Source organism: Dermacentor andersoni, chromosome 3 (assembly GCF_023375885.2).
Source record: "Dermacentor andersoni chromosome 3, qqDerAnde1_hic_scaffold, whole genome shotgun sequence".
NCBI classification, from domain to species: Eukaryota; Metazoa; Arthropoda; class Arachnida; order Ixodida; family Ixodidae; genus Dermacentor; species Dermacentor andersoni.
Genome location: NC_092816.1, coordinates 190,715,827 through 190,740,849, shown reverse-complemented (window position 1 = coordinate 190,740,849; position 25,023 = coordinate 190,715,827). Strand labels below are relative to the sequence as shown.

At 46.6% G+C, this 25,023-nt stretch overlaps 1 protein-coding gene across 1 annotated transcript in view; it reads left to right on the top strand.

Moving 5' to 3' along the window:
- Positions 1-248: 248 nt before the first annotated feature.
- Positions 249-25,023, top strand: part of LOC129382852 (spastin-like) — a 35,690-nt gene continuing 10,915 nt past the window's right edge. Inside the window, exons 1-5 of the mRNA XM_055067068.1 lie at positions 249-471; positions 8,990-9,076; positions 14,919-15,002; positions 16,267-16,451; positions 22,458-22,604. Of these exons, the coding sequence (XP_054923043.1) occupies positions 249-471; positions 8,990-9,076; positions 14,919-15,002; positions 16,267-16,451; positions 22,458-22,604 (726 nt within the window). The remainder of the gene's footprint in view (positions 472-8,989; positions 9,077-14,918; positions 15,003-16,266; positions 16,452-22,457; positions 22,605-25,023) is intronic.

Genomic DNA, 25,023 nt, shown 5'->3' with positions numbered 1-25,023 from the left:
AAAAGGCACGAACGAAAGCTACTCTGAAGGTTCGAAAGAGTATTACAAGCTACAGTGCCGCCAACGTGCGTGCTTGCCCATCTTCAGAGCTGCCAATGGCCATTGGCTCAGTGGCGCTACCCTACGAAGATAAACGGGTTTTAGTTGGCGCTACTTTTAGAGATCGAGGGGTTTTAACAAAACGCACGCACGAGCGCAGCAGACAAGTCGATTGTTATGGCGATGTGCAGATGGGCTACTTCGTTGCCATGGCGTTCGGGCTCCTGCGATGGCTTTTCGCCGCCGTGGTCGCTGCGCTGCGGTTCGCGTTGCGCTTCGCCCGCAGCGACCCCTTCAACGTGGCAGCCGAAGGCCAGCAGTCGGCGTCCACTGAGGAGCCCGACGTCGAGGATCTAAAAAGACTGAACAGGCACCACAAGAGAGCCCTGCACTACCTGCGATATGCCATCGCCTACGATGAGGAGAATGGCGGTGAGTCTGAAAATGCTGCCAGCGTGCTTTGTTTGTGCTGACCTGCGAGCAAGCTGCCCTTCGGAAGGCAAACGTGCGCGTCGGAGCGTAGGGCTAGTCTTTAGCGGGGCACTTTGCTCGCACGTTGATAAACGCTGTGGTATAAGTTGGCTGTCATATGCACGTCTCTTCCTGTTCGCTTACTCGCGGTCCTGTAGCCCGTCTCGGTTCTTTGCCTCAAGGGCTGAATCTGCGCATGGCTGCCATTGGCTGTTTTTAAGCAGACGCTCTTTCGATGCTAGTGCTAAGGCCCCCTTCAGTTACGGCCCTAGCAGGAGGGCGATACTTTGGTAAATTGGCGGCGCACAGGAGCCGCGAATCGCTTCTTCGCCCTAGCGCTGTTTTTTCTTTTTGCTTTATTATTACGGCCAGCTACGTTCCCTTTCCACCAATACCATGCCCCTCTCCTCATTACTTTTGCTTTCTTGCTGCCTCTCAGCGGCGCGTATTGTTTTATGTCACGTGCGCGCTCTACGCCCGGCACTGGCATGGTAAACTGGTGCGTGGTGCGCCACTAAATATGTTGTCGCACGCATGCAGCTTTGTCCATACTTCGAGTATGCCAGCATGTGCACCAACATTGATAAATTCCACTTCCAACACAACAGATCTTTGGCCTCATTTTATGGACTTCCGTTTCGGAGAACAATTTTTTTTTCGCATAACTTCGTATGATACACCCTCCGAAGTAGGAACAAAAGGGAAAATGCCTGACATGTACATTATAAACACGAAAGTTCAGACAGGAAAATAGGGAAGAAAATAACTCTAGCAAACGCGAAGACAAAAAGACAAAAAGTATAGAAGAGCTTCCGATGTACTCTCGATATGTTGCAGAAAACTGGACGAAGTTTAGGACAGTCATGACACCTTAGGAAAAAGAAATCACTTCTAATGGCGTAAACAATAACGCGCAAAATGCAAAGACTGTCTTACTGACAGCTAAAAAGAAAACAGGAACTTACATAGGTTGTCGCTCATAAATTGAGCCAATGTTCTAAAAATGACAGGCACTGCGGACGCGAATGGAACCGCATGCGTAATGATTGCACTGGCCTAGAGTTACTCTGTTTATTTTTTATTTTCCCTTTAATTAAAGCATTATAGTTTTGTTTAACTAGCAAGTTCAGTATTGACTGAAGACCCCAAGTGTGATAGCAAAGTTGTAGAGCACCTTGAGAAACATCTGCATAAATTGTTTGTATCGCAATATATATCACCTGGTCCTCTCTTCCGCGTTTCAAGGAAAGCCGAGAAATATGAACTTACCACGGGACGGGCGATTGTGCACTGTTGTGCTGCTCTCTTGCGTGTGATGGATGAACAAGGTCGGCTGCAGCGAGACTAGCCCGGGCCAGGGCGTTATGCCTGGCTTAGGAATCTGGACATGCAGCTTTTATCGCATGACGGCGCAAATGCGTGCTGCTGGTCCACTGGCAGCGTTGCCATGTTTGGTGATTTTTCTCCGAATTTCCTATTTGAGGGGCTCCTGGTGACTGAAAATCGTGATTGGCAAATTGGCTACTTCCTGGGAACATTGGAGGTGGTAATTGGTATAGGTAGAGCCCTAATCATACTCCCCTGACGAGCAACAGCCGCAAACACCACATCAGGAAGGTCGTGCCTTTGTTTATTGGAAGCGCCTGAAGCAAATTCAGGAGCTGAAGATATATCATAGCCGCCGTGTGGTCCGCCCTTGCTGGGCTGTCCACGACTGCCCGAGATGCGACATATGCAACACTCGTTGGCTGACATCAACGTTTCGTGCAGTCTGCAACTGTTGTGGACGCATGAATTGAACAGGCCCAAGCAGCCTTAAATAGTCTTCAACGAATTTCTTTTTCGTCCTTCGTAAGACTGAAGTAATAAATGGGGTACTAATATAACTCCCAGTGACTCTTACATCTATAGAGTACCTCGAAGACAATGGTTCTTAGTGCCAGAAGCGGCTGCAACCGGAAACGCGTCAAGGCAGCTATGCCGTTACAAATGTCGATCTCTTTGTGACTATGCGACTGTGTTCAAGGAATAGAAGCATGTGACGTCACACGCTTCACACGGTGACGATTGAAATCAAGTCGTAGGTGTCATCATTGAAGCAGGAAACTACAGATGTTTCTCGCTTTTTTCATTTTTCTATTGTGGCAAATTGGCAACTGTTGGTTTTTCGCTCCGCGCCTACTTCTTTGGCTACCAATTAATGCTTTACTGCAGTAGGCCACTTTTCTGGCTACTTTTCGTAATACTTCAGCACCTTTTTCTCCCGAAGACCTGGCAACCCTGCCGAGCAGTTCCTGCCTGGCAGTGCCAAAGCGATAAAGCGTCTAAGGAGGCTAAATAGAACAAGAACATAGCTTTATTTCTTGGTGGTTGAAATGGGCAATAGGTGGCCGCCTGCCGACGGAGTGTAATGAGGGTTGGGTGGGGAGGCGACGTTAGGGCTGGAAGGATTTTCCAGTGATCTTAAATCCGAAAATCGCCCTTTGATGACAATGTGTCTTCGAAGGGATTCCCATCTGCTGCAATGCACATTTGGCTTCTAGTAGGCACATTTTCCGAGGAGTCCGTGATCGTGGATGGAGTTGCAGACTTGTTTTATTTTCCTTTTACGTTCTGTGATGTGGTTGGCGTCTGGTACACTTGATACATGACGTAGCCCTAGAGAAAGAAATCGAATGGAATTAAATCTGGTGACCGTGCCGGCCAAGCAATGGGTCCATGCCTTTCAATCCACTGCTGTGGGAATACTTCATGCAGCCATTCGCAAGCTTTGCTGCTGCCATGCGCGGGAGCACCAACTTGCTGATGCAAAATATCCTCGAACCTAGCCAGTGGAACTTCACAAAGAAAATCTTAAAGCGCACCATCAAGGATGTGGTTGACGTATCTTTCGACCGTAAGCACGTTATCAAAAAAAGGAGGTGCCAGTGATAGTGCCACCGTAAGTTACCCAGCACTCGTTACCCGACCGTCGATATTGCTGATGTGACTTCGAAACCCCTTGAGGGTTTTCGTCGCTATAATAGAGAGCATTGTGGATGTTCACTTGGCCATTACAGGAGAAGCTAGCTTCATCGGTTCACACTATTTTGTTTACGAAGCCTGGGTACTCTTCCTTCTTGATTACGACTTGACTACGAACACTTGCACGTTGGTCTCAAGAAAACTCGCCTCGCCCAGTATTGAAGATTTGTTGTTTCTTCGTAAAACTCTCAGTCTGTCTCAGTGTTTCGTATGCACGCCCAATCGTAATTGACTTCCGACGCGTATCTGGATGCCAGCGTTGAAATAGCTCAAATGCACGCCTTCTATGTCGACTTCACGCACATAAAGCCAAAAATATATCTGCATTCTCCTCATTCAGCCTATCTGCTTATCAACGGTGGGCACGCCCAAATAGCGTTGCTGTGTGGGACACTCAGGGATACGGGCGCCTCAGGAGAAGTGAATGTGTTACAGTTCACTGGGATTTGTTTAAATAAGGAACATAAGGTATGGACTGCAACCGGTAAACTAGTACAGCCTGTGGGCGCACTCTGTCAGGGAATGACGCACCGGTTGCGGTGCACAAGTGTGAAGCCAGACGCGGCCATCCGATACTGCGACTGCGAAGCGATTCGGAGTGCTATATCAAAAAGAACGTCTGGTAGACAGTAAGTGTGGGAAGCAGAGCAGATGGTGCCAGTGCGAAATGAGTCATCGTGTGAAGGCATGCTTAACCTTCTTTGAATATGGCCAAGATTTTTTTTAGCATTAGTTAGTTTTGTCCCCGTGTTATTGTCCGCCATTATTGGAGTACTAAGGTTTAAAGTTGTAGCATCCTGGTTCAATTCAAAAACCACTACACGGTCATTTGTGTACAACGGCAAAATTGTAGCAGCCGTCATCGCCTTCCGTCGTTCTCACGCGCTTCGCAATTTCATTCTTTCAAGCAGAATCAAAATGCTGCTTTCGTCTTTCTTTTTCGTGGCCTTAGATGCCTAATCAGCTCGGCAACGCTTGGCTAGGAGCATGTGAGCACCAAAGCACCACGTGAGATATATCATGTTGGAAACAATTTATTGAGAGGTATCTCAAGGTGCTCTGGAACATTGCGTATCGCACTTGGCCACTGCAACCAATACCTACGAAGTTGACTAATTAAACATCACTACTCCATTATTTAAGGCAAAAAATAAAAGCAATGGCCTGAATAACTCTAGGCCAGTGCCAGCATTATGCATTTGGTTCACCTTGTGTCCAGAGTGCCTTCCATTCTTTAAAAGATGACTCAACTTATGTGGGACAACCTGTATACCTACACAAATGTACATGAAATACGTGACATGTTCATTACTTCTAAACAATAAGAAAAAGACATGGCAGAAATAAAATAACATTGTACTAAAATAATAAATACACATTATCACTTTATTTTGCAATGGTCCAGAACTGGAGTAACGGTGGCAAGGGGGAGCAGAAGGTAGTCGGCTTTTGCAGCAGCACATAGGTCTCATTAGGAGACAGACCTATTGCTCAATCAAATACCAGCGGAATAAGCCAATTGCGCGACTTTTCTTTCACCACGAATGCAATGTTTAGAAGTAAACTTGCGTCAATTAAGAAGAGCGAACTGCTGGGCTAGGTGGTTATCCGATAAAATAAACAAGGTTTGCGCCAAACCACACACAGAAAGCGCCCGGGTTGTCTCCTTTCTTCTGTGGGTGGTCGTGGTGAAAAACTCGTTTATTATGTCAGTTAAGGCACTAAGTGATACCCACTAGGTACTCCGTTGTGTAAAAACAGGAACTGCAAAAATCTGCATATAGGACACTTGCAATGCTCATGCTTTCAAGAAAAAGAAGAAGCGTATCGTGCCTTCGCATTTACGTTGTTTGCGCGGATTTCCCATCTGCAATTACTGAGCTAATACATAAACACGTGCATAAATTTTTCATCTGTTTGTACGTTGGTATAACGGTGACGCACGGAAAAAGCACTGAGAGCGGAATGAAAACCCGGGTGATGTACTGAAGTTCCAGAATGAGACTTGGACCCAATCGGATAAATCTAGACGATTCTACAGGTCCCTATCTTCTAAGGATTGGTGCTGGTTAGGTAATACTGGTTGATACAGTTGCTCAATTAAATCTCGGTAACGAAAAATATTGCTGGAAGCTACTCCACTAATAAAGGGGAAATCAGACATCCACCCGTTCGTAGCAATTGCTAGATAGGAAATCCAAAGCAGTCCCCTTTAATAATTATCGCCACTTGACGGGTTCCCGCAGAACTATTACTTCATCTACTCCACTGTACTGCAAGTATGGTATGGTATGGTATTCCTTATGCGATGGCGCACACCCACTGTGGGGGATTGGCCAAGATTTGGGTGAAATTAGGCCATCTTTATTAAAAGACTAAAATTGGTAAAAGCAATATGCACCTCGTTTTCTTCCAGTAACACATTTCTCCTCTTTTTATATCTTGGTGCGCGATTGTTAATTGGGACACCCTGTATATATTTGACAGTTGAATGCTACTGACGGCGTTTCCATCCCTAAGAAATGTTGTAAATTGTTAGAAATTTTTTCTTGAGTCGTTGGCATTGCTTACTGGAAAGTGAAGGAATACTGACTCGCAACGTTCACGTGCATTTCGCCCACTGCTGAACGGATTACTGAAGTCTGTGTTTTTCCATGGTAAAAAAAAAAGCACGCAAAGCAGTTCGAAGCATGGGGAACATACAGCAATACATTCTTTCTCTAGGCACATGCTACCGATATCTTTAGAAATAATTTTTATTGGCTGCATAAATCTCTTTAGAATATATATTGAACTTTGTCTTCTGCGTATATTTAAATATATGGCGTGTGTGTATGTTGTTTACAGTGGAAATTTAAAACCATATTGGAGTTAAAAATATACGGATGAGGCAGCCGCCGCTAGTGCTTCTAATACGCGTGTCCTCCGATAATGAAGAACCCTCAAATGATGTAGGCGACAAAGCAGTGGTAATGTCACTTTAGTTGTGACCAATGGGCTCAGCGCTCCCGGAAAACTCTGGAAGGGGATCGGGCCCCGCAGCCCCCCGTAGTCCCTGCCTATGGTCGTAACACTACACTTTGTGTAGTGTTATGCGAAACTCTAGGCCTGCTTGCGCGGGCAGCACTGACGGACCGTCCAGCTTCGCTATAGTTCTAGCATGGCGTAGGTCCGCTGATGAGCGGAGCGGAAGCGCGCATGCGCCCTTCGCATAGCCACAAACACGGTACGCTTGCAAGCTTCCTGAGCGGAGCGTGCTGCGCAGCCGTTCGCTAGCGTTGGCGCCAGAACGGATTGGGTGCAGAAAGCAGGATCGCTGGCTATCACGTGGCATTCCCCAAGACGGCGCTTTGTTTTCCACTAGATAAAATTGACCGGTACTGCACTAGATGCGCAAGTCTAGATACTTCTTGGACAAATAAGTCCGGACAAGTATTTGCGTGTATTGGCTACGTTTATACACACACACACACATATCTATGTATACATGTACGTGCATATCTGTATGTGTGTATGTATATAATGAACGAGAAGAAAGGAAACGGCCTGATATTTGTAGTCTCGTCTGTACGCCACGTAAACTGACATTTTATAACGTGCAGGGCTCTCCGCTATAGCTGCATATATGCCTTTAGGTGCTCGAACTTATAGGCGAGCGTGGGCTATTACGGGATAACGGTTGCACGCGCGCACTTCCTGGCGCAATTATGACTCAGGGGGTGGGCGAGGTCGGCGTCATTTGCATGGCCACGGCCGCTGCATAGGCGCGCGCGGGGGGCTCCGTCTGTTTTGCTCGCAGGCGCGCCCTCTCGCGTCGCCTCCTGTCACCACCGTTTTCCCGCGGTGTTCGCGACGGCTTTGGCTCGCTGTTGACGCCTTTGGTGGTTCTTACCGAATATTGCAAATTTACGTTTTTAAGAAAAAAATACAATGGAATGACCTTGAACTGCCAGAAAGCATGCTAAACGCACTGTGAACACGTTTGTATGTCAGTAAAGGCAGCTCTCCAGTGTCTGCTTTCAACCACGGACCGAATGTGCAATTGGTAGCGGACATGCGACTACTCCACCATTACGCAATCGACAAGGGACACATAATCTACTAGTGGATACCGGGTCACTGCGGAATTTCGGGAAATGACAGTGCGGATGACGCTGCCGGGTCGGCCCATGATGGTGTCCAGATTATACCCATACTGCTGTCAAGAACAGATGCAGCCACAAGTCTTCGCTCCCTCGCATGCGAGCTCGCGCGAACTCTGTGGTACACCAGTGAATTCACGAACACACGTCTTCACAGATTGGATCCAAGTTTGCAACTCCGTCTTCCACCAGTGTTACCACGAGCGGAAACACTTCTGTACCGCCTATGGCTCGGCGTGGCATTCAGGAACTCATATTACTTCCGCATTGGAAGGGCCGATAGTGCTGCTTGCGACACCTGCCGCTGCGAGGAGACGATCGCGCACCTCCTCTGTGACTGTCCACGTTACAATGTGCCAAGAAAAGTACTCGTGACCGCGCTCGAAAAACTGCACAATCACCCCTTCCCAGCAGAGAAAGTTCCAGGACACTTGTCCAGACGGGTTTCGGCACTCAAGGCCTTAAGGGCTTTGCTCAAGTTCTTAAGAACAAGTGGATTGTGCCACCGCCTTTGACTATTGTTGCGCGGAACATCGCGCTACTGTGTCCATTTTTCTTGTTTTTTTTCTCTTCTCCTTTTATTCCGTTTACCCCTTTCCCCAGCACAGTGTAGCCAGCCGGTATTTACACTGGCTAACCTCCCTGTCTTTCCTTCCCTTTTGTCTTTCTCTCTCTTGTATGTCAGAATAACACAGCGATATGTCCGAAACAGAATGTAATGAATGGTGCTGCACTTGTACTTCAATCCGCTTGGTCAAATTTTATGAACATGACTTGTACTTCCATTGTGCTCTGTGGTTGTGGAAGCTTCCTTTTGTAAAACGCGCCTTGGTACGTTAGCACTCTGCCTCAATTATGGCGTATATTAGTACACTCATGACACTTTGCTGCTAGGATCCAGAGCTTGAGGGATTTCTGCAGTGCCCAGTGCTTAGACTAATTATGCTAGCCTGCGCATTTCGCTGCACTACAATAGGCCCAAGTTCCTAGCTTACTGACATTCACAGCAGTTCACTGAGCTTGTACTTTCAGTTGCCTTGATATGATGTGCAGCTACTTCGACATGCAGCTTACGTAACCTGCATGGTTTGACAAGTTTGATTAAATTGCACATGCAAATAGGGCAGTTGCCGTAGCATTTTCAAATGCAACCTGAACTGTGCCAGCCGTGTGTTGTCAATGAATGGTGGATATTAAGGAACGAGTGTTGTGGCTTATGGTGGATTGAACTGAATCTGTCAAAGGTGTATATCGAACTATGAAAGCATTTACACAAGTTAGATGAAAGTCAAGTCTAACCTTCCTGCTTGCAGATCTCAAGGAACTGGCCATCGGGCTCTACCGCAACGGTAGTGAGCAGCTCCAGAAGGGTATTGCTATTGACTTCTCCCAAGGACAAGGTCTGGTTCCTTATTACTTACTCTTTTGTTGGCTTATAATCATTTTTCAGTCTTTTGGGAAATAAAACATGGGCGTTCTGCTTCAGATGTTGCAGTGGAACAGCAGAGCCGCTTTACTAGCTACCTGAACTGTACTGTCACCAGATGAACCATTAGCTTGGGATGCACTAATATTTCCGTATTCAAATACTGCATTTAAAATGTAGAAACGCTCGAAATTTGCAACTGTTCTAACAATTTCACTGAAATTTGTTGCTTTGACAAAAAACGTTTCTCTGCCAACTGTAGGAAGCAGAATCTTTTCTATCAAAATTTATGGGAACTGGCAAGCATAGAAAGAATAGACATCACATGGCAGCATGATCAAGCGAGTGATAGCGGTCAGGTGAGCATATGCATCTCCCTTGGTCCAGCCATGGCTGCGCATTGCAGCCTGTGCTGCCTAATGCACTTGCAGCGCATGTGCTGTATCTTGGAGGTTGTCCGCGGCAGCTGCAAGCGCTGGGGAGGCTGATATGGTGATCACTTCACGTGCACTATCTTTCCGAGCGCCTAGTCTTGTGTGTTATGTGATTTCAAGTTTTCAGAAGCGGAAAAGAGCTTGAATCGCTCGATTTCAAGACGAGACCGGCGCTCTTCATCATGTCAGCATTGTGACACTGAGTGTTTCTAGTCATAAAGTGATAGCTAAATGTGCCTGTGCGTCCGTGATGCCATGCCTCTTTAGTGTTACTTTAACAGCCAAAACTTTACTGCTACCGTATTTACTACAATCTAGGCCAGCCCCGATTCTAAGCCGACCCACGCATGTCCGAAGGTATGAAAAGTAAGCTTACCTTAAATGTAGGCCGCACAAAAAAAGGTGAGGACAGCGTCCGCAAAATCATAACAGCATTTACTTAACATGCCGAGGTCACTCTACGTCGTCGCCACCGTCAGCCTCGTCACTATAGACCAGACCACACGTACCCTTGCGGACACGCGCCATTGACGCGCCAATGCATGCGCAGACAGTGGGGCATCGGACGCGCGGAAACGTGGCGCGATCTGGGTTAACAGCTCCTTCCTGTTATTGCACGCTTATCTTCCTTATCCCTGTAATCTCCTTATTGCGGCACGGCAACGGGAGACTCAAAAGCGTCTCCCGTTGCCCCTTCCAACGACCGTCTTTTCGTTATCGGTGCTGAAGTCCTGCCTGGCTTGCTGTGCCTTTGCTGCTTGTAGTAGTTGTATTAAGAAAGGGAGTGGGGGAAAAGGGTTGAAAGAGCCATGGGTGGCTGCCTTAGTCCTGGGCTCCACTGGCTTTGTCGGCCCGGTGGTCTTGCTGGAGGAGCGTCCTCTGCACCCACAGGTCCGAGCTAACAAGCTGTACCTCCCACAGATCGGCTAATGATTGTTTGTTCATGTTAGGCCGAATAGCTAACTCGGGCCGCACTCTTTCACACGCCCGCGAAATGTGGGAAAGGGTTGGTCTACCGCCACACCACGGGCATCTAGCTTGATATTGTGTAGGGTAGAGCGCGTGAATTTTCGGATGTGCGGTAAACATCGTTCTGGATTTTTCTGAAGCTTGTGGCCTCTTCACCTTTAAGGTTTTGCATTTGATTTATATTTGTGAGCGTATTTTTCGTGTGTCAAACGCTGGTGTTCCGACATTTCGCGTGGGTGTTTCGGCACAAGCAAGGCGCGTGAGCTGGATTGCTCCACTTGGTTACGAAGGTCACGAGCTAGAGCATCAGCGTGATCGTTGCCTGCGGGTCCTGGGCACCATATTGCTGTGTGGTAGAGCTGTAGCTTACGGCCTAGCAACCTAAGGGTAGTAGAAGGTAAACGGCCTGTCATAAATAAGCGACACGCCTCTTGAGAGTTGGGTACGATGGTTGAAAGGGTGGCCTCTCCTCATTTTGGATATCTGGGACTAGGGCTGCAGTCTCCGCAAATGTTATGCAAGATGTGGTTAAGAATGCGATGTCAAGGGTCTAGTGTTTCTTGCCTACAACTACTGCTGTATAATGTCAGTTTGCGTGTGAAGCAGCATCTACATATATTAGACGTGGTTTGAGTGCCAAGTGGTGCGTAGCTATTTGACCCTGGCCAAACAACGAAATTTGTGGGTATCGTTATGCAGATACTTGCAAACGGTATGGTGCATATGGGATTGCGGTACTCTTTTGTCATATCCATATAGCATCTTATGTATTCATAGGGGGTGGGACTCCTATGCGGGCTAACATATTTCTCCCTGCAGCGGTAGTGCTGAGGTGGTGGTCTCTCTGCGAGACCAGTACCGCACATTAAAGCTCCGCAAAAGTGTTATGTAGGCCGAAGGCCTAAAGCCTCTTAGTCAGTTGGCATAGTCGCCCCTAAGGCAGATTTATAAGAGCTACGAATTATAGCTTTTACTTCGTATTGTTCGGACTTGCTCAGGTGGTGGTACGGAAGCCCGTACGATATTAGACTGAGGAAGAAGGCTTAGACTAGTCGTAGGGTGTCTTTTTAATTCCTTTATAGTGATACTTCCTGCGGCCTATCATCTTCGAGATTTGTTTAGTTGTGCTGCGTAAAGTTTTCATTGTGTGTAGCCTTGTCATTGCTTTTACTCAGAAACCCAGAATTTGGGCTTGGGTGACCAGCAATGGAGCGGCCGTCCACGCTGAGATTTATTTGTCCATTCGTTCTATATCGAGGATTGTGAACACTGATAACGTTTGATTTATCCGGGGCGCAGCTAAGTGCGTTGTTCCTAGCGAAACTAGACTATGTCGGCCGCCTCCTTAAGTTTCGGCGCTAGAGTCCTATGTAGCCCAAAGGGTTATATCGTCCGCCTATAAGGTGTAGCCCAATCGCGCGACTTCCTATAGGGCAAGAGCGAGTCTGCGCATAGCTATGTTAAATAGGAGTGAGCGATGTTATTCCTCCTTGAGGGGTTCCTTTGTTAGGCATGTCTATAGGATCTGACCGAGTCTGTCCCATGCCTATTGCTGCTGTTCGGCTAGAGAGGAAGAACTTGACATATGCAAATTCACTCGCCCCATCCTATGACATTGATTTATTTGAGTATAGCCTCATGTAAGACGTTATCGAAAGCCCCCTTGATGTCGAGGTCAAGAATTAGGTGCTCGCTCCCCGTAGGTATGCAGCATAAGACTTCTTTCAGAAGAAGAAAGGCGTCCTGTGTGGACAATCCTGACTTGAAGCGTAGCATCGTAGGTGGGAAAAGGTGATCGAATTCGATGTAATTTGTAAGGCGGTTCTGTATGACACTCATACAGTTTGCCAGTGCAAGGGGTGAGCGAGATGGGACGCAAGGCCTTGGTTGCTGGGGTTTTTTCTCGTTTAGGTATGCTTGTTGTATTTGCTTTCTTCCACTCCAGGGGTACGTGACCTTGTTCTCATCAGCGTTGGTTAAGGTAGTCGGTAATGTAATCCAAGATATCATCACTGAGGTTCCTAAGCATAGCCTTTGTAATTTTATCTGCCCCCAATGCCGTGTTTCTTTTTGCTGCTTGTGCAGCCACAAGAACTTTTGCTATTGTGGTTGCAGCATCCAGTTCTGTGTTGGGTGCCCCACTATACTAAGTGTTACAAGCGGGTGAGGTTGGTCTAGACTATAGCGCGCGACTAAGGCTTGAATCAACTCTTTGTAGCCGGGAACTCGTCCGCCATTCTTTGCAGCGTTCTACTCAGTTATTTTGCATTTGTCGCGTTCCAGCATGTTACGCAGAACGCTTGACCGTTGTGCAGTGCCTAAACTGTCCTGTAAAGAAATATATAATTTTAACCCATCCTTCGGTAACTAGCTGCGCTGCGTAGGCATTGGCTTCCACTGAGGGGGCCGCTAACCTGTGTTAAAAGGTGCGTTTGAGGCGTTGTTTTTTCCAGTCTGAGCAAGCTGTTGCGGCTCTTCCACAGATGGAGTTGGTGGTGGTCTATTGCTGGTGTTTGCAACGAGTGCGCGAGCTTTTTGAATGTTACTCGTGGGCCTCTTTCATGTGTGGAGCCCATTCCTGGATATTGTTCGGAATGTGGTCAGGCAGTGGGTGAGAGCGGAAGGGAACCCAGTCCGTTAGGATGGTGTCACCTATGGCTCTAGGGAGCGTGGGAGATGATGTGGATACACTCGGGATACGATGATAGCTTGACGAGTTCTCTTCTAGATTGGTCCAAGTTGCTCGTTTAATGTAAGTGAAGGTGAGATCTGGAATTTTGTCTCTACTTATACTGTTGCCTAAATATGTTGGTGTTGTCAGTAGGGTAAATAGTTGTAGTCTTAGCTTTTCCTCCAAGTTGAGGATGTTCTCTCCTTTAGGCCACGGGGTGTGGGGAGCGTTGTAATCTCCGACAACCACTACTTTGTCTTTGGTGCCCGTAATAATTTTACGAGGTTAGGAGGGTAGTAAATTCCCCGTGTCTTATCTTTTGGGGGACTGTACACGTTCAGAACGTCTGCATTGGTTTTGTCCCTTTTCTGGAGCGTAACCGCTATTGTTTGGTGATAAGTTTCGGTGCGGCGATAGGAATATCGGGCAGTGGCAGTTATAGTTCTGGATATCAGCGTAGCGACGCGAGGGTATATTGCATTGAATAGCGTATAATAGGTCCCAATAGCCCAATACTGTTACCGGGCGGTGGTCCGCCTGTTGTAAGCAGATTATTTCCGGTGGGCTTAGGGTACTTGATAAAAAGTATTGGAGGGCTGCTGCTCACTTTGTGGAATGCACTATAATTCCACTGCCATATCTCAAGTTCTGAAAAATTCGGCCTCCTGCAGTGCCCAGAGCCTCCCAGTGCAGCGGTAGGCTGGATTTCTGGAGTTGGACGAGGGGCCCGCATCTGTGCGCTTACGAGCTTCACGTTGTGCGGTCAAATAAGTGTCGTTAAGCTTGGATCTTTCCTGTTGTATTAATTGTTCCATTTGGTGCGTCTGTTGCATTATGCTTAGCAATATGCTTGCCGTGCCTGATGGGGGTCCTATGCCTTCTGGTGGTGTAGGATTATCTGGTCCCTTCTGCTTCCTAAGCGTAGCACTGAGAGCAGTATGTTGTTGATTGCAAGTGTTGGTAGTTCCTGTGAGCTGTCTATTCTCGGCTATGATTTTCTGATACTCGGGGATGTTCTATTATAGGAGTAGGGAGGGATACGACTCGAACCCAGCTCACCTGTTGGGTGTTGTGTGGCACTGGAGGCATCTTCTTATCTTGTATCTTCGGTTTCTTTGGCTGCTGCTGCGGCTCCAGGGCTCCAGTATTGGAAGAGGATGGCGACTCTGTCGAGGTCTCGCGTTCAGAGCTGAACCATCTAGGTCTTTGCTTTCGCCAGTGTGCTTGGTCTTTGCGACTTCGTCTTGGTTGTGCAGCAACCTTGGCTTTCTTGCTTATAGGCTTCTGGCGACGTTTACATTCCTTGGCACCTGTTGCGTGGCCTTCCAACTTTTCCTTTGAAACCGGCATGACACGCCGCTCGACGATACCATAGAACCAGCTCCGATACGACAAAGGTGAAAACGACGACATCGCTCATGTTATTTAGCTGGCTACGGCCGGGCTAGTAGCAGCTGCTTTTTAGTAGCGGCTGCTGATTTTTAAAATCCTCGAGTCTAATCCAAACCTAGAGTTCTATATATGATTATTTGGAAACACTATCGGCCTAGATTCCACTATATACGGTATATATACAGCTGACATATCTATGACCCGTATTTTGTGTATTTGGCTGCTGCTTTGCAATCACTATGAATGCTTCGCCAGACAAGCGAAACAAACTTTTTTTTTTCACATAGATCATGTGGAGGACGTCAGTGTTACAAAGTTCGCTTCTGACATATATATGTTGGCAAATGCAGGTCCTACATGGGAGTGGGCCAATACCCTGAAGGAGAAAATGATGGCCAACCTTGAGATCGCCAAGGACAGGCTCGAATTTCTAGGTTGGTCCTGCGGCTCTTCTGTTGGCCCTAGCTTGACTAGTCATCCTGCGACTGCCTCGAGGCACCTACAATTGCAGAGCTTCCTGGTGTGCCCATTTATCCAGTATGACAGATGTTTATTCTGTCGATGTTTAATCTGTTTAAGATGTAATCTTAATATATATTTTTGTTTTGGTACCTTTACTATAGATTTAAGTATTTTTGTGAAAATCAAGCAAACTACATTAGGACGAGTTGGACTTGGAAATTCGAAGAAATTAGAAAGAGAGTTATCATCATCAATTAGTTTCTCATCGTTCAGTTCGCCACACGACGACACCGCGCTGTCGACGTCTGCAAAGTCTTCAAATGCAACAGTGCCACACTGCAGCCTTTCAGGTCATCCATGGTATCCGCAAATGAGCACGTTGTGATAGGCGGGAGATTCAGGCTGTGGAGTCATTTTGGCTGCGGGTCACCGTTGTTACCATTTAACAAGGCCTTTCAATAAATTCACGAGAAGGACTTCCTGGAGCCAGCAGTGCGCAATCTAAAACAACTAAACAAGCGCAGTATAGCGGAACGCTGTTCCAAAGGGAAGCTCAAACAGAATGGCGAGAGCAGCCCATGGGCGGGTGTTATAGGATCTCATGATCGCGATGTTGATGTTCTGTAAATTCACGCAAAGCCTCAAATATAGGCATTTAAAGTTAAAACTTTAAAACGTAGTGCTGCGACCAAGGCAAGGCATCAGGAATTGCTGTCTAACGTGCAATATGAAGCCTTAATTGATGTCTCGGATATCAGAGGCGATACTTAGTGCCTTGTCGATGTTTCCAGAGGAGTTAATGGCAGTAACTCAGCGTATGCTCCAGCCACGGAGTCTGGATAATCAAATGTAAAGCTGGCGGCTGTCCCGAAAACCCGTAGTCTTTACAAATTACCTCTATGAGGTCATTTGTAGTTCCGCGAAGCTGTGTGAATTACTGTGTCGTGTCTCCCTCCTTGTCCCTTTGACAATGCGCGCTGTTCTGTTTTTAATGGTTTACCACCTCGTCCAAATGTCAGTTTGAACGAATTACCGATCACGTCCGGATTATCCGTGTCCGATTTATTTTTTCGGGACCTATGTTAGCAATGTCGATACGCACGCATAAATGTAAAAGCTGACAATTTGCTTGGCTGGCGTTTCGCATTCACATTTTAGTGAGCTTATTAGAGTGATGCTATCTTTCTTGCACTCTGTCTTGCTGCTACATCTGTGTTTTATTTACATGCTGCGCAGAAGATATGGTGCGGATAGAGCAGCTCAGCGATGAGGTGCCCTCGCATGCGGGCTTGGCCCGGCGCCCGGCCAAACCGAAGCGGCGTCAGTGGCAGAAGGTGGTCACCCCGAAAGCCGCAGAGCCGATCAGTGACGGCCCCTCGTGGCTGAAAAGGGCCATGAACGGCGTCGGGATGGCCACCCAGGTGAGGAGGACAGGCGGCGCATGTCGCCAGCGCACTTTCCCAAGACACAACTTGGTGGTTTACTGCCTTTGTTATGCAATCTGCACTGCCGGGCACCTGAAAGTAATTGGTCGCTTTATAGCAGCAAAACACATCTTCATTGAGAATGGTAAATGGGGCCTTGATAAGCAGTTGCCAGTGTTTGTGGTACATTGGGAATGGATAGAAATTAGTACATGTGACCAGTCGTAGGCGAGGTAATATGAAGATAAATGGCGGTTCATTTAGCATGTTTGCAGCGAGATTGCCAGGCTGTTTCAGCTTTTCGCACTCGCATGTAGTTCGGTAGATAGCTGCAGTTTTGAATGGTCACCATATGAATGCAAATTCGAAATGTGCTATATATTCATGATTGCTCTAATACTGCTTTTGTGGATAACTACCAAATTTCTCCGCATCACTAGCGTGTTAAGAGCCCAACGTGTTATCTGCCTATTGCTGCAGTGTCAAGTGTACTGTTTGACTATTCCGGTCTCTCGTGCTAGACTTTTTAATTTAGTGGCGACGTGCCAATGTTCAGCCATGTGGAGAGCACACATGCTCCCTCTCTGTCACCCCGAGTGGTTGCAGCTTTGGGCTGTACTATGCGCTGAGTGTACTTTGACTACACTTGAATCATGATTAGGTAAGTGCTGATCATGATTTGGTAAGTTAGTCCACGGACCAGCCATTTGACAGATAAAGGACGTTGCCACCACTCCTACCGAAGGCGCCGTTTGACGATGAGTGCCTTCTGATGGAGTCTGTTCTAAGGGTTGATGCTACTCGGAGAAAGATTATTTGTACTAGAAGTTTGAGAATTGTACAAGTTGCCGTTTATTCAAGAAGATTTCGAAATTGTCATTGGGTTTGGTTTAGCAGCTGTATTTATTAATTGCTACACGTCAGAATATATAAACAGCTTTGCAGACACTTTATTTTGCATTAAATTTTCACAAGACATTTCGCTGTACGTTCTTTAGGTCTCTGTAGACTGCAACGTGCCGATTTCTGTCCAAACAGCATGTACGATTAGTGGAACTATCCACTGATCACGCCTAGTCTTCCATCAATGTGGAAGGCGCAATGCAGCAGACCAAGGAAGAGAAAAATGAAGTAAGCGGGGCTTGACGACTTGGTTTGTTCCTCGGATCCTGTATGGGAGAATGCAGGGACGTAACACTACTTGGGTGCGCTCCTACAGCTAGAGGGATGACAGTGACTCGTGCCTAAAGATGGCAAGGAAAGAGGACATTTAATCTCTTATATTTCCTCCTCGAATAAGTCAATGTGAAAAATTATTTCGGAAAAACGCTACTTAAATAGGTTGCTCAACATCAAGGGTGCATAAAATATTTGTCTTCCGCGGTCTGTCGCAGTTTTAACTGTATATATGTGTATAATGCTATCTCGTATAAAGTGGCTGTAGGCAGGATTAAAGTCCTGCCTACAGAGATTTATGGGGGCACATATCTGATTCAATATACAAGCCTCCTATTGCTTATAAAGAACAAACATTCTCTTTATTAATAGTACCGTCATTACATTATAAAATTTCTTTGTAGGTACTTAGGCGCTCCCTTTAACAGTGGGCCATACTTGGACACTGCAAGCGAGTCCACTATATTGCAGAGCTGTAGTAGTACTGTAATGTGAGACGGGCATTCTCAGTATGGTGAATTCACATGCACTTGTGCACGCAAACAAGGCCCATTTTCGTTAGACAGCCTACGCTCGTTACAACGGACCCACGTACACAAGAATTTCGGATAGAACGCACCATATTTCCACATTTGTCTGCTCTACCTATCTTATTAATGCCACGAAGATCGCTTTTAACGATCCGACCTACAACTAACTATCGGCTACAACCGAAGAAATTAGCGGATCTGTTCTTCCGAATCGGCGGTATAAAGCGGACTTTGCCGTGTCGATACGGCTGAATATTGTGCGAGCGAGGGGTAGTGAAGCAGGAGAGAAGTACGCAGTCTGTCGTGCGATAGGCACGGGGTTGAGGCGCGAGGTGGTTCTGCTCTGGTGGCTGCTGTTAACGGTACGGACGCCGTATCTTGAAAACGACCTGCGATGTGGATAAAGTGCGCCAGCGCTCGGCCGCCGTATCTTCAAAGCGAGCTGTGATGTGGAGAAAGTGTACCTAGTGTCGGCAGCTTCGTATGCGCTGCGCATTCGGCGTTTAGTTTGCGTTGAAGGGAAAGGCAGCACGAAGGTGAATTCACTCACTGTTTCTTCCGCGTTTCCTCGCTCCAACGTTTCGACCATGACCTTCCGCGGTTATCGAGCGTGATGTGTTCTTTACATGTGCACACGTGAGAGCGTGCTTGGTTATATAGCTGATAGGCTAATCTTTACAACTTCGTACGGTCGAGAAAACTACTACACTTAATGCGCATGGCTGTCTGCGAATTTATTAATGCAATTTCATGCCTCGCCTTTTGGGCGAATCTGTTACTTCAGTTGTTTTTTTTTTTACTTTGGACGGGCGTCACTATCTTTTTACCGTTGTTACACATCGCGACCAAAAGTACGAAATTGAGGCGCTTTGTGTATTACGTGCTCGGGATAAAACACACTTTTTGCTGGAGTGTAGGGGTCCATTTTAATGAGAGCCGAATGTAGTTACGGTTAATATCTTCGATATGTGATGTGTAGCCCGTTCAGCCACATCCTTCGAAGCAAAGGGAAATCTAACCTTCGCATGAAATGCTTGCTTCATTTCCCAGGGTCACCTGCCACCGTCCCGCATTCCACGACCCATAGGCAGGCACGTGTCAAGGGCCTAACAATGTGTTCAATCTAACTTTTCTATGTTCAATCTAACTTTTCTATGTTCAATCTAACTTTTCGGTGTTCAATCTAACTTTTCGGTGTTCAATCTAACTTTTCGGTGTTCAATCTAACTTTTCGGTGTTCAATCTAACTTTTCGGTGTTCAATCTAACTTTTCGGTGTTCAATCTAACTTTTCGGTGTTCAATCTAACTTTTCGGCGTTCAATCTAACTTTTCGGCGTTCAATCTAACTTTTCGGCGTTCAATCTAACTTTTCGGCGTTCAATCTAACTTTTCGGCGTTCAATCTAACTTTTCGGCGTTCAATCTAACTTTTCGGCGTTCAATCTAACTTTTCGGCGTTCAATCTAACTTTTCGGCGTTCAATCTAACTTTTCGGCGTTCAATCTAACTTTTCGGCGTTCAATCTAACTTTTCGGCGTTCAATCTAACTTTTCGGCGTTCAATCTAACCTTTCGGCGTTCAATCTAACCTTTCGGCGTTCAATCTAACCTTTCGGCGTTCAATCTAACCTTTCGGCGTTCAATCTAACCTTTCGGCGTTCAATCTAACCTTTCGGCGTTCAATCTAACCTTTCGGCGTTCAATCTAACCTTTCGGCGTTCAATCTAACCTTTCGGCGTTAGTTTTCAATCTAACCTTTCGGCGTTAGTTTTCTGCGCTTATGTGGGGGAGGGGTCTAAACAGGTTGAACTAGCGGAGCAACAGTGTTGGGCGTGACCGTTGGAATAGATGGTGACAACTGAACGCATTTCGAGTTAATCGCGCGGGCACCTAATCGATGTGAAAACTTGCATTCACGCCCGTTGGAGATGCCGATAACTACCACAATCCAAAAGGAGGGATAACGGCAGCATAATGTTGAGCGCCCAATAGCTGTCGAGTCTCACGAATGATTTGGCGGTGCTTTAATGTTTGTGAGGAGTACTTGAACAGTTAGGAGGGGTATGCTTCATAGTTTCGGGAAGGGTGCCGGGCACCCTCGCTCCCTCTCCCCCCCGCTTGGTACGTGCCTGCCCGGCGGAGGCTCCTTCCGTGGCGAGGGAGGCAAGTGTCAACATTGAAGGGTGCCGAGTCTCGTTTGGCGCACATCATCCTGGACGAGATCGCCGATGGCGGCTCCGAGGTGCTGTTCAGCGACATTACTTCCGAGAAAGTGGCCAAGCAGGCACTCGACGATATGGTCATACTACCTGCAGATCAGCCATAGGTGAGTTGTCAGTGGTTATGTTACTAGGGATGTGGACGACGGAGGTTTTACAGAATTCTTCTTCACCTGTTTGGTCGAACGTACCGGTATAAGTATCTACTATATCACCCACGCAAAAAATGCGGAAGATAACCTGCATAAGCCCCACATAGGGGTGGCAGAATTGAATAGGCTGATCTCATGTGAGAGTGCTGTCCGCCGCTTTTAGTTATTGAATATAACGACTACAATTAGGGAATTTTCGTAAGTCCTGCATGATATCAAAAGGCTCTCGGTATGAAATTCAGTATTTTATTATTGTGCTTATCACATCATAGTGCAATATGGATTGGTAGGATTGTATTTTTTGTATTTTTTTAAAGGTCACGGAGAAAAATTATTTGCCACTACAAACAACATTCCAGCACATTATGCAGCCTGTCAAATTGTACAAAACGAAGCTTTCTTTCCGATATGTTCAAAGGAAAAAAATTATTGGTTAACATATACCAATTTAAGAAATCGCCATTTTTGAGGCCAGCTGATAAATTTAATACAGGAGGCACACCTGCGAAAGCAATCATAGCATAGGAAATTCAGAATATACATTTGATAAATATATGACCTAGGAATAATGTCCGAAAGAATGCTTGGTACACTCTATTTATCGGATACAAAAAAAAAAGCAATCCACCAACAGCTTCATTGCTCCTGCCATTCGTTGAAGCAGTTTCTGAGTTTTTGACGAATAGCTGCACTCCGCAATTTTCCCACAATACGTTCTTTCTCAACACATTTTGCACTTTCACCTTTTCGGCATCTCGTGATGCAAGTCCCATGAGAAGTTCAATAAACCTCCCCAATTCATCTGAAGTTGCCTATTTCCAGGACGCAGCTCTCTCAGCGTCGCTGTGCAGCTCCAGAATATGCCTCGCACCATATTTGTTTATATTTATTGAAGCGGTTTTGTCGCCTCTGTAGTGAAGAGCAGAAACAAATCCCGCGCCATTGTAAATTGTTCTGCGTTGGACAGTAGTGCGGGGCCAAGTTATGCCTGGGGCGGCACTCTTCGCGTGAACTCAATTTGCTGCTGGTGGCAGCGCATCCTGACGAATCGAGGTACGCACCTTGCAGAAAATCCTTCCAACTCTCAGGTGTCGCACAAGGATTCCCAAATAAGCGCGCTCAATAAAGACTACTCAATGCCATAAACGAAAATCGCCGAGTGAATAGCTGCGGATGTACCGGGCTAACATAAGGAACTGTGACCATTGAAGCTTGAATCTGGTTTGCTGTTATCTAGACTCGTTATTCGAGTCATCACTAAATTAAAGTGGGCGTGTTGCGTAGTTCCGTGTGGGACGCTTCTGTCGCTGCATGGTTGTGCCAGAAGCCGACGCCATCACAGCCAAATTTGATACACGCATAGTAACAACGGCAGCACCTGGATTTTACAGAAGAAGCGAAATAGAAACTCTTTGAAACAAACCGAAAATGCCAGTTCCACATGTTCGAGCTCCATAAGAAATGCCTCCAACATGTAGAGATCTGGAAATTCAGTCGCTGCAATCAATGTGAAAGGGTGTAATGAAATTGTTAAGTAGAACGCAAGAGGCATGAATGGGACAGCACTAACACTATCAACAGATCAATTGTCATTAGTGCAAAAGGAGGCAGTAGCAAAAAGTGTTCCTCCTCATGGGAAGGCATCTCCAACCTACTAGTATTCATGAACTTGCATGTTCATATTATCGAGCGATATCTGTTTCAATGTGCCTATTATTCTATATGTATGATAATCCAAAGCTGTTCTATGCTCATACTAATGCACTTACTGAAATTCATTCTTGTACCCAAATAAATTTCACTATAGATTCTTGCCAACATGCTTAGCTTTCTGTTCTGAAACCGTTGGGTATAAATTACTGAACATTAATCTTGTTTCACCTGGTCGTGCTACATGTTTGAAGTTGCTTTTTTTCATCTGCAAGAGCTGTTCCCAGATCTGAGGGTACCAGCCAAGGGCCTGTTGCTCACTGGGCCAACAGGCAATGGCAAGCCAATTCTGGCCAAGGCAGTGGCCCACGAGTCTCACTGCACGTGCCTCAACATCGGTGCAGCTTCGTTCACTTCTAAATGCGTGCGTACCTCTTCATGGCGAAACTTGTAGATGCACTTCAATCGGTCGCAATATTTGGACTAGGTATAAGTGCCACAGGAGTTTCAAGGAGCATAGCACAAAGCTGCGCAGTCAGCTCCAATTTAATGAAAGGGGCTTTTTCATAGGAAAGCCTCTGCTGTGCCTTTTGTTCATACACCCTTTTGATCGTCCCATTTATCGACCATGCCAGCGAACGTTTATCAGCCCAAGTGACCATTCCCCCCACCGTCTCTTAATATCTCTTCTTCTTCTTCATCACTAAAATTTTCATTTTCCTCTAAATGGCAGCACCCACCGAACAACAGCTGCCTAAAAAAGCCCTTCTCCACATTACCTGTCATTGAACTGGGAAATGTAGCTAGGCCCCAATCTTAAAGCTTTATTTTAGATTATTCTCCTTGGCAGCATGCTCTTTGAAATAGCCAGGGATTGTGCTGTTCGTTGTTGATGAACATCTTTTCTTTATCTATGAAGGTTCGCCATGGTCAGAAGCTGGTGCGAGCCCTATTTGCAGTTGGACGTGAACTGCAACCTACCGTAATCTTTATTGGTAAGTGATGAACACAGCCTTCTGTATGCTGCTCAAAAGCTTGCCCGGACGCACGCATTCTTCGGATCTCGCGCCGCCCGCATGCATACAATGGCATGCACACATTCACCCGCAAACACACTTGCGCATATTTGTCTATGTGAACGTGGGCGTGTGCGCCCACATGGTGTCATTGTTTGTTTACATCTAACGCTCAGACTGAAAATTAGCCCCTCGGTTTGCTTTCTTTTTATCGAGTAAATATGCATATACAGGTAAACCTGGATAATGCGTAACTTCCGACGCAAGCATTAGGCGGTCACCTGCAGGGATTGCCTGAAAAATACCAATCAAATGCTCTCCTAGTTCATAGGAGGTCACTTTTGTTTGCTTGAAAAACGAATAACATTGCCTCCACTGAGTGGCTTGTGAGCGGCTTGTGTTAACCGCATTGAATATCAATAACCGGATGAAGAGGTTGGTGCCAGCGTCTGCGATTGGTCCGCGTTCTTTCACTTAGGATAACGGAAGCTTAAGAATAACGCTAAAACGGATGATCAGCAAAGAAGGGTTGCCAGAACGGGGTCGTAAACGTGCCGAAAGTTGTCGAAAACGTTACACGGCCACGCAAAAAGCCAGTGCTGCAGCGATCGGCGGCAGCCGGCTTTTATTCCTTTCGGAACGGAGCAGCCGGCGGCAGTTTGTTCGGCATATGAATGCATCATTAATGCGTACACGTCACTTTGACGCGGTAAGTTTCTGCGGTTTTGTGACGTCGCGTGAGAGGCAGGTGAAAAGGATGCAGCCCGAAAACGTTTGACCAAGAGCGGAGGGCTAATGGCGAAAATGCAGCATCAATGTGTACGCGTCATAGAAGGGGAGCTATCGCGGTTTCCCTGACGTCGCGGGATAGAGAGGTGAAGTGGGGGTGGTCCACAAAAGTTTTTGACCCGTCGCAGTGGGCTGATTGCATAATTGGAAGAGAAAAGTTTGTAATAGTTTTACGTTATAGCGCCCAGTAACTGGGATCACGAAGAGGTGAGCAGTGTGAAGACGACGGCGATTAGACATTAGCGCGGGCTGTTGCCTTTTGACCAAGTGCGGCGTATTTCCTTGTAAATATACTTGTATATATCTTATAATAAGAAGCAGATGGGGTGCGTTTGGGAGGCATTCTCAGATCATGAACAGCAGGTTGCCATTATCCCTCAAGAGAAGTGTATAATAGCTGTGTCTTACCAGTACTCACCTACGGGGCAGTAACCTGGAGGCTTACGAAAAGGGTTCTACTCAAATTGAGGACGGCGCAACGAGCTATGGAAAGAAGAATGATAGGTGTAACGTTAAGGGATAAGAAAAGAGCAGATTGGGTGAGGGAACAAACGCGAGTTAAGGACATCTTAGTTGAAATCAAGAAAAAGAAATGGGCATGGGCAGGACATTTAATGAGGAGGGAAGATAAGCGTTGGTCATTAAGGGTTACGGACTGGATTCCAAGGGAAGGGAGGCGTCGCACGGGGCGGCAGAAAATTTGGTGGGCGGATGAGATTAAGAAGTTTGCAGGGACGACATGACAGGGACGACAAGCAGGGACGACTTGAGTGGTAATGACACGACGTTCTGCGGCAGGGACGCGGTACGGTCCTTGACGTAATGGCTGATGTGAACCGGTGACAATGTAGTGCTGCACTTGCGACGTGCGGCCCAGTTGAGGTTGCGAAACGCCGAATGAAATTCTAAAGTGGCGCAGGAGATTAAGAAGTATACTTTAAAAGAGTTAACTGCTGGGCTAGTTGGTGATCTTGCATACTACTCTGATAATGCATTTATTCTATGATGCCTAGTGCGCGCGCGTGGTGTCGTCGTCTT